Here is a 14547-nt window from a genome sequence, read left to right as displayed (position 1 = left end):
CTCGCTTCCTGTGCATTTATGCCAAAGAGATATTTAAACATCTATATCATATCTCTCCTCCCCTACCTTTCTTCCACAGTATACATATTGAGATCTTTAAGTCTATCTCCATATGCTTTATTATGAAGACCACTGACTATTTTAGTAGCCACCCTCAGGACCAACTCCATCCTGTTTATATCTTTTTGAAGTTGAGGTCTCCAGAATTGTATACAGTAATGTAAACATAGAAAGATGAAGGCAGATAAAGACCACCTGGCCTATCCAGTCTGCCCAACCAAGCCAACTATTCTCCCTTTCGCTCCCTTAGATATCCAGTGTACTTGTCCCAAGTTTTCTTGAATTCAGATACAGATTTTGTCTCCACCACCTCCACCAGGAAACCGTTCCATTAATTCACCACCCTCTTCATGAAGAAGTATTTCCTCAGGTTACACCTGAGTCTATCTCCTTTCACCTTCATCCAATGCCCCTCATTCCAGAGCTTCCTTTCAATTTAAAGAGACTCATCTCATGTGCATTTATGCCACATAAGTATTTAAATGTCTCTATCTCCTCTCTCCCTCCTTTCTTCCAAAGTATACATATTGAGATCTTTAAGTCTGTCCACATGCGTTATGACGAAGACCACCAACCATTTTAGTAGCCGCCCTCTGGACCAACTCCATCCTGTTTATATCTCTTTGAAGGTGGGTCTCCAGAATTGTACAGAATATTCTAATCACCAGAGTCATACACAGGGGCATCATCGCCTCCTTTTTCCTACTGGTCATTCCTTTCTCTATGCACCCAAGAATCCTTCTACGCGCCATCACCTTTTCTACCTGTTTGGCCACCTTAAGATCGTCACATGCAATCATACCCAAGTCCTGCTCCTCTTTCGTGTACAAAATTCCTCACTAATTCCAGATCATTCTTCAAGTTTCACTAGGTCTTTCCTCATGTTATCCACACCATCCACAAAGAGACAAACCTTACCAGACAGCCCTTCAGCAATATCGCTTACAAAAAAACTGGCCCAAGAACCGAACCTTGCAACACACCACTGGTAACATCCTTGTCCTCAGAGTGATCTTCATTTACCACTACCCTTTGTCACCTTCCGCTCAACCAGTTCGTAACCCAGTCAGTCACTTTAGGGCCCATACCAAGGGCACTCAGTATATTTATTAGTTGTCTACGCGGAACCATGTCAAAGGCTTTGCTAAAATCTAAATACACCACATCTAGCGCTGTCCCTCAATCCAGCCAGGGCCATGCCAACATGGTAAGCGAGGTAAGCACAGCAGGAGGGCGCTATCCTCTGGGGGGCGCCCTGCCGTGCCATGCTTACCTCGCCCTCTCCCATGTCCCAACTACCCGCCCTCTTCTCCCCCCCCCCAACAAGATCCCTTTTCATTTTACCTCCATCCGGCAGCGAAGGCGCAGCGTCAGTGAAGGAGGTGGCGCTCCCCACGTCTCTACTAGTCTTCCCTTCGCTCAGTGTTCCACCTTCTTCTCACGTCAAGGAAATGACATCAGAAGAAGGCGGGACATTGAGCGAAGGGAAGACTAGTAGAGATGGCGGGAGCGCTGCCTCCTTCACTGACGCGGCGCCTTCGCTGCCGGACGGAGGTAAATTTAAAAGGGATCTTGGGGGGGGAGAAGAGGGCAGGCAGTTGGAACATGGGAGCGGGAGGGCAGGGGAGAGAGGAGCGTGGATGGGAGGGCAGCGATCACCTTCACGGGGGGAGGAGGGGGCGCGCGTGCCAACTGTTCGTCTGCGGGGGGGCACCAACTGTTCATCTGCGGGGGGGGGCGCCAACTGATCCTCTGCAGGGGGGCGCCACAGACCCTTGGCATGGCCCTGAATCTAGCTCTCCAATCACCCAATTAAATTAATCGGATTTATCTGACAAGACCTGTCTCTAGTGAAGCCATGTTGCCTCAGGTCCTGTAAGTCCATTGGATTCCAAAAACTTTACTATTCTGTTTTAAAAGCAATTCCATTAATTTACTCACCAGAGTCTTATACAGGGGCATCATCACCTCCTTTTTCCTACTGGCCATTCCTCTCCCTATGCACCCAAGCATCCTTCTAGCTTTCGCTCTTCTTTCATGCACAAAAGTACTTCACCGCTTATGCTATGCTGCTCCCTCAGGCTTCTGTAGCCCAAATGCACAACCTTGCATTTTTCAGCATTAAATCTTAGCTGCCAAATTCTGGACCATTTTTCAAGTTTCACTAGATCCCTACTCGCGTTATTCGCACCATCAGAGTTACCAAGGATGGGGTTTATCTTGAGTGTGCTCAGATCTTCAGGAGCAGGGAGTCTTGAGCACAGGGTACGCTCAGTTCACCAGGAATGGAGCTGAAAATGTATGTGGTAGCAGGTGGGGCTTGACCTCTGTTACTCTTCTTATTGTGCAAAGTTCTTCATTCAGATGACCCTGGAGCATGCATCTCCGACATGCTAGTTGTCGTCATCTAGCCATAATTAACTTGAGCACTGTGGCTGCAGCAGGTAATCAAAATATCAAGGGAAGATGAACATATCTATGTTGAATGTGCCTCTTTATGACTGGAGGGAAAACTAGTGAAGATCCACCAGCAGTGGTACTAGTGAAAACCAGGAACCAAACTGCAGCCACCCCAAGCTGCATGATGGGGACCATCTAATCCATGCAAGAACCCTCCTGTAGCTCTGGTGGAGGAAAAGAGAAGGGAGAAAATGGGTGATATAGAGAAAGGGATATGAAATGAGCCTCCTCTTTGTAAGAGTGGGACAGATGTAGGATAAGCCCGCTGATTGGGAAGGCTGAAGGGAAGAGTGAGAGGTTAGACCATCCTTTTGGGGGATAAAGGTGAAGGGTCTAAGATGAGCCCAGGGAAAGGTGTAAGATCAACCCTCTGCTCACTGCAGGGGACAGAGAAGATCCTTTAAGCTGCTCTTTACCCTCCCACAGTGAACTCATTCAGTAGAAATGGAATTTGGGGGTGAGCGATCAGGGGTGGGTGAGGATGGGGGGCAGTCATTGGAGATGGTTTCTGCTTTGTGTTTCCCCAGAGAATAGCAGCTTCGGACCTGGCTCCAGGCCTGCAATACTTTGGCTGCAGCATCCATGGGGAGCTGGATATGAATGAGGACGGGCTGGTGGACCTGGCTGTGGGGTCTCTGGGCAATGCTGTGCTCTTGTGGTATGTCGTTTATCTGTATGTGCTCGTCAGGTTTTGTCATAGAGCTCCATGAGGTTATCGTACCTCGACAATACATCAGTTATTACCAGTAGACAAAGCAGGGCAGTGCGGAATTAGCCTAGTGGCCAGACTAGCAGGCTGAGAACCAGAGAAGCTGGGTTCGAATCCCACCGACACTCCCTGTGATATTAGACTAATTACTTAACTTTCCATCAACATAGGTACAAATGAGAGGGACGAGAGAGTTATAGATTATGAATACAGGTCATAGATGATAAATGTGTTGCTGGATGCAATAATTTCCATTACAGTAATCAAGATGGGTCCAAACTGTAAGGACAGGATGTGGTCAGATGAAAAGAGGCCAGATTATGTAAGGGTTGATTATAGATTATTTTGACCCACCCAGTCTGACTGGTTAAAATCAAACTAAGTATAATCTTTCAACTCAGGAGCTTAACCGAGATTGGATAGCAGAGCCGGTAGTGGGAGGCGGGGCTGGAGGTTGGGAGGCGGGGATAGTGCGGGGCAGACTTATACGGTCTGTGCCAGAGCCAATGGTGGGAGGCGGGACTGGAGGTTGGGAGGCAGGGATAGCGCTGGGCAGACTTATATGTTCTGTGCCAGAGCCGGTGGTGGGAGGCAGGGATAGCGCTGGGCAGACTTATACAGTCTGTGCCAGAGCCGGTGGTGGGAGGCGGGGATAGTGCTGGGCAGACTTATACGGTCTGTGCCAGAGCCAATGGTGGGAGGCGGGACTGGAGGTTGGGAGGCAGGGATAGCGCTGGGCAGACTTATATGTTCTGTGCCAGAGCCGGTGGTGGGAGGCAGGGATAGCGCTGGGCAGACTTATACAGTCTGTGCCAGAGCCGGTGGTGGGAGGCGGGGATAGTGCTGGGCAGACTTATACGGTCTGTGCCCTGAAGAGCACAGGTACAAATCAAAGTAGGGTATACACAAAAGTAGCACACATGAGTTGTCTTGTTGGGCAGACTGGATGGACCGTGCAGGTCTTTTTCTGCCGTCATCTACTATGTTACTATGTAACTGTTCAAGCTTAACCTTCTGAAGATATCTCTCCTTATGTTTAAATATATTTTTTATTAGACAAAATTGTCAATCCTAGAACAGCATTCAAAAATGATAACATGTAAAACGTTATGCCAAATTATAAAACTAGAGTGTACCATATGGCATGAGCCAGGCCACGTGATACATGATATCACAGATCACGACTTTTTCTGATTTCTTAATAACAAGCAGTTGTGTTTTTCCCTGTTTAGCTCTCTACCATCAGAGTATATGACCCTATCCAGCTCATTTTCGAAGGAGATTGCCGGCCATCTTCCGACACAAATCGGGAGATGGCCGGCGATCTCCTGAAGTTGGCCAAATCGGTATAATCGAAAGCCGATTTTGGCCGGCTTCAACTGCTTTCCGTCGCGGAGGCGGCCAAACTTCAAGGGGGCGTGTTGGTAGCGTAGAGAAGGCGGGATGGGGGCAGGACGAGGGCGTGCTTTCAGATGGCTGGCTTCGCCCAATAATGGAAAAAAGAAGGGCGCCCCTGGCGAGAATTTGGTCCGCTTATTTGGTCCCTTTTTTTTCAGGTCCAAGTCCCAAAAAAGTGCCCGAACTGACCAGATGACTACCGTAGGGAATCGGGGATCACCTCCCCTGACTCCCCCAGTGCTCACTAACCCCCTGCCACCCTGAAAAAACAACTTTAAAAACTTTCTTTGCCAGCCTCTATGCCAGCCTCAAATGTCATACTCAGGTCCATCGCAGCAGTATACAGGTCCCTGGAGCAGTTTTAGTGGGTGCAGTGCACTTCAGGCAGGCGGACCCAGGCCCATCCCCTCCCCCTACCTGTTACACTTGGGTTGGTAAATGTTAAGCCCTCCAAAACCCCCCAAAACCCACTGTACCCCTTAGGGCTATGGTAGTGGTGTATAGTTGTGGGTAGTGGGTTTTTTTTGGGGGGGGGAGGGGTTGGGGGGCTCAGCACTCAAGGTAAGGGAGCTATTTTAATTTTTTTGTTTGCTTTTTAGAAGTGCCCCCTTGGGTGCCCGGTTGGTGTCCTGGCATGTGAGGGGGACCAGTGCACTACAAATCCTGGCCCCTCCCACGACCAAATGCCTTGGATTTGGCTGGGTTTGAGATCACCGGCTTCGGTTTACATTATGGGCAAAAACCGAGGCCGGCCATCTCAAACCCGGCCATCTCTGATACTTGGGTGGCCCCAACCGTATTATTGAAAAAAAAGATGGCTGGCCATCTTTTTCGAAAATACGGTTGGCTCCGCCCCTTCGAGGCGCCGTCCTCGGAGATGGCCGGCGCCGTTCGAAAATGCCTCTCCATGAGTTCCCAAATCCAGACACTCTCCCCCCTCATCTGCACTCCACACCCTCGTGCTTTTGCCTACAGAAGGTCTGCTCCAAGCACCCCATTACCCTACAGAGAAGTATTTTCTCACATTTTTTCTGACATCATATCAAGACGTCTTCCTGAATTTCTTGTTCCATAGTATATTGTATCTGTCCAAACTTTACTGAAGCCTGTTAAGTATTCAAATGTTTCTATCACATCCCTCCTATCTTGCCACGAGTGCATTTGAAGTATCTGAAACGCTTCTGTGGTTGTGTTGCAGGCTCTGCACCATTTTAATTGCCCTTCTCTGAACCTCTTCCATACGCTCTTGATCCTCCGCCCTCCCCTGCCACCAGCGGCACCTCTCCACCACCGCCGATCAGGAAGGCGACGGTGCATCAGGCCACTCGACACCTGGCTGGTGCTTTGACTTGCTTGACAGTACAGAGTCCATCATAGTTCAAAGTTCCACTTCAGCCCCGGGCAGTAAGGGGAAGAGGGTGCAGTCTGGGGTACCCCAATATCTTCATCCTTCTTCCAAGCACTGGGAGGAGAGAAAACTGGGGGTTTAGCTGGTGAGGCATGAAAAGGGTTTGGAGGATGAGAAGAGGCGAGGGAGAACTGGAGGTGGACAGGAGAATTGGTTGGGGGAAGATGAGCTGGGGATCAGTTAAATGAGGCTGAGGGATGAGCGGTGAATCAGCTAAGGGGATTGGTGACAGGGAGAAGAATGAGTAGTATGTAAGGGAAAAGAAAGTAGGGAGTGCAAGAGAGAGGTGCAGGATTTTGGAGGTACTAAGAAAGGAGATCAGAAAAAGGAAGGGGGTGTAAGAAGCAGTGCCAGTCAGTGGCGTTCCGACGCTGGCTGACACCCAGGGCAGATCGCCGATGCACCCCCCCCCCCCCCTGGGTGCAGCGCGACCCCCCCCCCCCCCCGGCGAAATGACACCCCCCCGGTTGCACGCCGCTGGGGGGGTGCCGCAGCGCGCGCCTGTCGCCTCCGAGTTCGCATGTGTTCACTGCTCCCTCTGCCCCGGAACAGGAAGTAACCTGTTCCGGGGCAGAGGGAGCAGTGAACACATGCGAACTCGGAGACAGGGCGACAGGCGCGCGCCACGGCATTCCCCCCAGCGGTGTGCACCCGGGGCAGACCGCCCCCACCGCCCCCCCCCTTGGTACGCCACTGGTGCCAGTGTTAGAGGAGGAATACCTGCTTTGCTCCCAGCTTGCATTCTCCCCTACCCCTCAGATCCCAGTACCTCTGCCTCAACCCTCCCAATTCCTCTCGCCCTCTATACCAGATCCACTGACCTCCCTTTCCCCCACCATTCCCAGTTCTGTCTCCTTCCTTCCTTTCCTATCCCAGGTCATCTCTGTTCCTCCTGTCCCCTATTTCTGGCCCTCTTACCTTCTCCTTTACTCCCTCATCCCCTCTTGTCTCTTTCCTTCTCTTTTTCCATCCCCAGTACAGTGCTCTCTCCTCCACCCTTTCCCCATTCCCAGTGTGGTGCTGTCTCCCATGTTCTCCCCATTCCCAGTGTGGTGCTGTCTCCCCCACATTGTGTCCATTCCCATTGCAGGGTGCTCTCTCCCTCACCCTCTCCCCCACCAACATGACATCCATGCTATGGTGCTCTCTCTCCCATCCTATCCCCATGTCGTAAGTGAGGAAAGGCTAGAGCGGTTAGGGCTCTTCAGCTTGGAGAAAAGGTGGCTGAGGGGAGATATGATAGAGTTATATAAAATAATGAGTGGAGTTGAACGGGTAGATGTGAAGCGTCTGTTCATGCTTTCCAAAAATACTAGGACTAGGGGGCATGCGATGAAGCTACAATGTAGTAAATTTAAAACGAATCAGAGAAAATGTTTCTTCATTCAATGTGTAATTAAACTCTGGAATTTGTTGCCAGAGAATGTGGTAAAGGTGGTTAGCTTAGCGGAGTTTAAAAAAGATTTGGACGGCTTCCTAAAGGAAAAGTCCATAGACCGTTATTAAATGGACTTGGGGAAAACCCACTATTTCTGGGATAAGCAGTATACAATGTTTTCTACTTTTTGGGGATGTTGCCGGGTATTTGTGACCTGGATTGGCCACTGTTGGAAACAGGATGCTGGCTTGATGGAACTTGGGTCTTTCCCAGTATGGCAATACTTATGTGCTTATGAAATTATAGCATCCAATTTAATAGACCTATATCTTCCACGTGTGGGGACTTAGATCAAACTACATAATAACAATTATCCCAAACACTTTCATTTCAAATGTCCATATAGCAATACTAACTCCTAGTACCCCAGTGCTTCACATCAGACATTTATTCAAAACGGGGATCTTCAGATTTTCAACTCTCCACCATTCGGGACTTTTGTCACCGTGACTTGGCGTTGCTTACATCCTCATTGATCAGCCCGTGCAGAATTTTTTACTTTTTTCTTTCATTTTGCTGTGAGAGGAAAAATGCTGCTGAACTACAGTTACAAAGCTAAGTTTTGAATTGAATTATAGTTCACGTTTATAAAGAAGCATTTGATATAGACTCATTCAGAAGCATATAAAAAGTAAAATGAAAGAAAAAAGTAAAAAATTCTGCACGGGCTGATCAATGAGGATGTAAGCAACGCCAAGTCACGGTGACAAAAGTCCCGAATGGTGGAGAGTTGAAAATCTGAAGATCCCCGTTTTGAATAAATATCTGATGTGAAGCACTGGGGTACTAGGAGTTAGTATTGCTATATGGACATTTGAAATGAAAGTGTTTGGGATAATTGTTATTATGAAATTATAGCTGCATATTTTCGCTGGTACGCCACCTTTCCTTTGAGCAAATTAGAGAGGCTCCTAGCAGGCCACCTCTTACAGAACTGCATCTTTTATTTGTACCTGTGCATGAATAAAATTTATGTTACTTTACTTTACTGAATTTATACCCCACATACGTCCGAGTCGGGGACTCAGTTCTATCTGGCTTACATTAAGTCCTGTCGGAATTACAATGGAGTCAATCAGATTTACTGCTAGGAGTCAGATGTACAAATAGAGTCAGATATACAATTCAAGTGTACCAGTTTCAGGTCAGGGGTGCATGAGAGAGTGAAGAGATATAGATGAGAGGTAGCGTAGTATCGTGGTCTGGGAATATTTGTTGTGCTGTCAAAAGAAGCTTAGATGGGAAGGCGGTAGAACTAGAGGACATGAAATGAGATTTAAGGGGGGCAGACTCAAGAAAAATGTCAGGAAGTATTTTTTCACAGAGAGAGTGGTGGATACTTGGAACGCCCTCCCGCGGAAGGTGGTAGAGATCAAAACAGTAACAGAATTCAAAAATGCTTGGGATAAACATAAAGGAATCCTGCTCAGAAGGAATGGATCCTCAGAAACTTAGCGGAGATTGAGTGGCAGGGCTGGTGGTGGGAGGCGGGGCTAGTGGTTGGGAGGCGGGGTTACTGCTGGGCAGACTTCTACAGTCTGTGCCCTGAAAATGGCAGATGCAAATCAAGGTCAGGTATACATATAAAGTAGAACAAACAGAAAAGTGGGCACAAAACCAGGAGTCCCAGAGACTGGATCACAGTAAAGCTAAAACCAAATTTTATTAATTAGTATATTTGACTCGACACAACCGTTGTGTTTCGGCCAAAAGGCCTGCATCAGGAGTCTAAATACTAAGGTAGACAGCTAATGATGATCCAGAATAAGAAATACTGGAGAATAGTCTATAAATGGTCTTAAAAAAGACCTTTGTATCGAATCGTGGAACGGATCACTTGCGTGAAGGGTTCAGTCTCTGGGACTCCTGGTTTTGTGCCCACTTTTCTGTTTTTTTTACAAAGTATCCGTGGGTCTTCTTTGAGTTCTCCACGCTTTGTGGATTCTCTATACACATAAAGTAGCACATATGAGTTTCCCAGCATCCATCTCTGGGAAATTACAGGAGGTCAGGGGTCAGATTACACAGCGCAATTCTGTATCTCCAGTCTTTGCAGCCCCTCATTGGTGAAGGGGAGGGGTTGGATGGAGCAGGAAGAAGAAGACAACATCTTCTAAAGATGAAGCGGCAGCTGATACGCTGATGACGTCCCTGCCGTTCACCATTCTGTGCTCTCATTTCAGCAACTTTTTCTAACACCGTTATATACCTTGTTCCCCTTTTTAAGCAATTTGGGGGGTGATACGGGAATAAAAGCAGGTGCTGAGAGAACACAGTCCCTCCTTCTCTGTGAAAATTCTTCCCGCGGTGGGTGGCTTTTGGATGGGGCTGGATTTATTAATTTATTTGAACTGTATTGTGTCTAATTTCGCACTGATCGAAAAGGTGGAATGGAAAAACTGGCAATGAAATTAAAGTAAAATGTATTTTATAAACTAGACACGTAGCACCAGCTCCTGTCAGCCCACCCACACTCCTGCCTCGGAGCAGCTGTATCTTGTGTGAGAGCAGCTTTGTACAGGGATGTCAGCTCCATGTGCCTCACCTGCCTGGGCCCCTCTTATAAACTTAGGGGCTGACATTCAAAATGATTTAATTGGCCAGAAATGGCTCCTGGCCGGTTAAATCACCTGTGTGGGGCACACATTCAGTGGCAGTTAACCAGTTACTGCTAAACAGCAGAGGTTTGGACAAGTTCCTGGAGGAAAAGTCCATAGTCTGCTATTGAGACAGACATGGGGAAGCCACTGCTTGTCCTGGGATTTGTAGCATGGAATGTTGCCACAATTTGGGTTTCTGCCAGGTACTTGTGACCTGGATTGGCCACTGGGCTAGATGGACCATTGGTCTGACTCAGCAGGGCCGCCGAGAGACAGAGCCGCTGCAGCCGCCGCAGCCGCCGCCACCCCCCCCCCCTCCCCAGGCACAGCTGCCACCGCTGCCCTTTGCTTGCTTGCTCAGGCCGTCACTGTCCCATACCTTCCTATGTCAGTGCGTCTGCTTCTCCCCAGCCTCCAAGGGGGGGGGCTGGCACCGGGGTCTGTCTCTCTTCTCCTGTGTGCCGAGACCGGCTATTACATTAACACAATCACCCATGTCCCGACAGGAGTAGGAGAGAGACAGACCCCCCTTGGAGGCCGGGCCTGGGGAATTTGGCCCCCCTCGCAGCGGCCCTGTGACCCAGTATGGCTATTCTTATGTTCTTAACTATTTTGTGGCTGGTTTGGGGGCAGAGTCGGCATTTATTTTATTAATTTATTATCTCATTTATACCCCACATTTTCCCAACAGCGTCAGGCTGGTTAAGGTCTGATATTCAGCATTTAATTGTCTACATTAAGCGGCCTTATCGAACCACATAATTTATAAAACTCAGTCCTATATTTATCTGGTTTCACTTAGGCAGTTATGAGCTGAATATCACACTTAAGCACATAAGAGAGAGCTGGACACATAAACCCAGATATTACGTGCCAGGACATGAATAATGTTGCCAGCAGCTGATATCTACCCCTCGGTCTCCACATCTATTACTTTGACAAACATACAAATTTTGTCCTGTCAATAACGTTTCCTCAATCTGAATCTGCAGGGGAAGATGGGGCGAGAGAGAAAGCACTGAAGGCCTCTCCCACAACCCTTGCTGCTTTTTCCCAGGTCATGGTTATCACCAGCTGGGGGTGGAGGGCGGCAGAATAGAGGACGGGAAGTGGGGAGGGTCACGCTGCAGCCAGTTGCAGGGGGTGGGAGGCACTGGGTGGTCAATCCTCCTCCCCCGGGAAGGATAGTACATAAGTATTGCCATACTGGGAAAGACCAAAGGTCCATCGAGCCCAGCATCCTGTTTCCAACAGTGGCCAATCCAGGTCACAAATACCCAGCAAGATCCCCAAAATGTACAATACATTTTATGCTGCTTATCCCAGAAATAGTGGATTTTCCCCAAGTCCATTTAATAACGGTCTATGGACTTTTCCTTTAGGAAGCCATCCAAACCTTTTTTAAACTCCGCTAAGCTAACCGCCTTTACCACATTCTCTGGCAACGAATTCCAGAGTTTAATTACACATTCAGTGAAGAAACATTTTCTCTGATTCGTTGTAGCTTCATCGCATGCCCCCTAGTCCTAGTATTTTTGGAAAGCGTGAACAGACGCTTCACATCTACCCTTTCAACTCCACTCATTATTTTATAGCCCAGCATCTGAGTCCTAGATATTAAGCACTGATGGAGCACACGGTTAGATTTTATGTTCATCTATTGGGCTCATAGTTCAATCACTGGCCTCCGACTAGTAATCTTCAGGTCATCCGTGGCACCTGAATTAAGCTGGCAGTATAACGTACGATAGACTTTCTCTGCCCTACAGGACCCGCAGCGTGGTACAGATCAATGCCAGCATTAAATTCGAGCCCCTGAAAATCAACATCTTTACCAAGGACTGTAGAAGAAACGGGAAGGAGGCCACGTGCATGACAGCTTTCCTCTGCTTTACCCCCATCTTCCGCTCCCCCCTCTTCCAGGACCAGCACGTCGGTAAGTGATGGAACTTCTACCTCCTATCGCAGGTCAGTGTTCACAGGTTGACTCCCCTGCAATCCAAGGCATTCCTCTAGGAGGCGCACCCTTTCCCCTGCACTGAGAGGCAATGACTCGGGGGCGTTCAGGCCAAGGGAGGGTCAGTAACAGACATTTCCAGCACAATGAGAGTCTGCATGAGAAGCAGTGCCAAGCCGCAAGCGAGGAAAGAGCAGAACTGCCCATCTAGAAAGCACGCAGCATCCCAGGTGAATTGCAGAAAATCATCCCCATTCTGTTATACAGTTACCCCGGAATTGTCCCCATTCTCGTACAGAATTGTAGCATAACCCGGCACTGGTTCTAAATTTTGGACATAGACCTGACATAATTGAGGGAACCTAATTACTGCAAGGGCAGAGGCAGCTTTACTGCACACATGTCAGCTCTGCCCTTTGCCCACGCCACTGCCCTGCCCTTGCTACGCCACTGCTTAGGACTGCATTTAGGAAATGGCCCTCAAAAATTGGCCCTGAACGGTATTCTTTAACGGGCCTTCCAGGATCAGCAGCCTTTACAGAATAGCGCATAGTGCCGGGATCTGCGCCCAAAGTTAACTGCAAGGACTTACAGCAAGTGAAAGCTGGTGTAAATCCTGCTGCGTAAAGTCAGTCGCAGGTCACCGGTATTCGGCAATACTGCGAGGGTCTTTAGTGAATGCCCCTGACCCACTCATGCCCCTCCCATGGCCACTCCCACTTTTCAGTTGCGCACTATGAGATTCTCGTGCAGATCATTATAGAATAGCAGTTAGGAAGATGCGCCTGCAAATCCATAATGTTGCTCATTAGCGCCAGTAATTCTTAGCAGCTACTACTACTATTGGTTATCATTTCTAAAGCGCTACTAGACGTACTCAGCGCTGTACACTTGAACATGAAGAGACAGTCCCTGCTCAACAGAACTTACAATCTAATTAGGACAGACAAACAGGACGATAAGGGAATATTAAAGTGAGGATGATAAAATAAGGGTTCTGAACAAGTGAATAAGGGTTAGGAGTTAAAAGCAGCATCAAAAAGGTAGGCTTTTAGCTTAGATTTGAAGACGGCCAGAGATGGAGCTTGACGTACCGGCTCAGGAAGTCTATTCCAGGCATATGGTGCAGCAAGATAAAAGGAACGGAGTCTGGAGTTAGCAGTGGAGGAGAAGGGTGCAGATAAGAGAGATTTACCCAGTGAACAGAGTTCTCAGGGAGGGATAAGAGGGGAGAGGTACTGAGGAGCTGTAGAGTGAATGCACTTATAGGTCAATAAGAGCAGCTAATCATTAGCACTAATTGGCTTGTTAGCCGGGTTAGTTGTCCATCTCAAGAATTTCTGCCATTTAGACAATCTGGCCTTTAGCGACTTTCCCACGTTAGAGTATAAGATCAGTTACCCCCACAACCGAGGCGTCTAGGTTCTCTTATAGTTTCACCCGGCCTCGGTGCGCTCCCACAGACACTAGGTATAGAGCTACGAAAGTTAAGCCGCTATTTCAGGAACAGCGCTGAGGCGGCTCACTGGCATCTAACATTTATCACCACCATGAGTTGCATAAAGATTAAGCTGCACTTAATGCGTGACGCACGCTATATATAGCCCCTCCCCCCTTGCGTATGTATAGTAGCCACTTGCTTAGGTAATGTGCATTGAACACAAAAAAAAAGCGTTATAAAATGATTAGTGTCTCTCGGACGCAGTCTGTGCGCTGGGAAATAATGTCCAGGTGGGGACGGCGCGGACTGATTCTCCCTCAAGCTGCCACGAGCTGTTCAGGTTCCCCTAGAAGCAGTCGGTGTTCGTAATTAGCGTCCTGTGTTTCTGTCCTTTCTGTCTGCGCAGCAATCACCTATAACACTACCATCGACGAGCGGAGATACACCCCCCGGGCTATATTAGATGAAAATGGTGACAAATACACTCAGAGAAACATCGTGACAAGAGCTGCGAAAACGCACTGCGACCAGCTAAACTTCCACGTCCTGGTGAGTACAGCTAGGATCAGAGACGGGGCACAGGAGGACAGCGTCCTTTTGCTTTTCCATGTGACTTGTGAGAGGTGGGTACGAAGCAAGCAGAGCTCTGCCGACTCTCACTAACCTCATGTGGTCCTGTTCTGAGTCACCGGCAGCGCACCCAGCGGCTTGGGCTGAGACAGGAAAAGAAAGCCAAAGATGTGTCCTTTGATCTGGTTCAGACTTTTGCAGGAGGGTTTTTTGTTTCTGTCTGCCCTCAAACAATTGAATTCCTCTGTCTGCTCACACAGAAAGGGCCACTGCTTTTGGAAAAATGCTTAGTGCTCAGAGGAGACCATGGCTTTGGGCCAGATATTTCTTGTAGCTGCTCCCCCAGGTCTGAAAGTAGAGGGAGAGGGTTTGGCAACCTGTGTGTGTAGCTGCAGCTGCTGAAAAGCCTCTTTCCTGGTGGCAGATGCAGGGGAGAATATGACATACAGCAGCACTTCCAAGGGCCGCCGAGGGGGGGGGGGGGGTGGACAAAATTTTCCGTGGTC

General features: G+C 48.5%; 1 protein-coding gene across 4 annotated transcripts in view; it reads left to right on the top strand.

The window, feature by feature from the left end:
• ITGA11 (integrin subunit alpha 11) overlaps positions 1-14547 on the top strand; it is a 316149-nt gene that overhangs the window by 218540 nt on the left and 83062 nt on the right. For all 4 annotated transcript variants that reach the window (XM_030189806.1, XM_030189807.1, XM_030189808.1 and 1 more), the window contains 3 exons: positions 3048-3178; positions 11843-12009; positions 13878-14020. In XM_030189806.1, the coding sequence (XP_030045666.1) occupies positions 3048-3178; positions 11843-12009; positions 13878-14020 (441 nt within the window). The remainder of the gene's footprint in view (positions 1-3047; positions 3179-11842; positions 12010-13877; positions 14021-14547) is intronic.

This window comes from Microcaecilia unicolor, chromosome 1 (assembly GCF_901765095.1).
Source record: "Microcaecilia unicolor chromosome 1, aMicUni1.1, whole genome shotgun sequence".
In the NCBI taxonomy this organism is placed as follows: domain Eukaryota; kingdom Metazoa; phylum Chordata; class Amphibia; order Gymnophiona; family Siphonopidae; genus Microcaecilia; species Microcaecilia unicolor.
The sequence above is the reverse complement of the archived record's forward strand: the minus strand, read 5'-3'. Positions and strand labels throughout refer to the sequence as shown.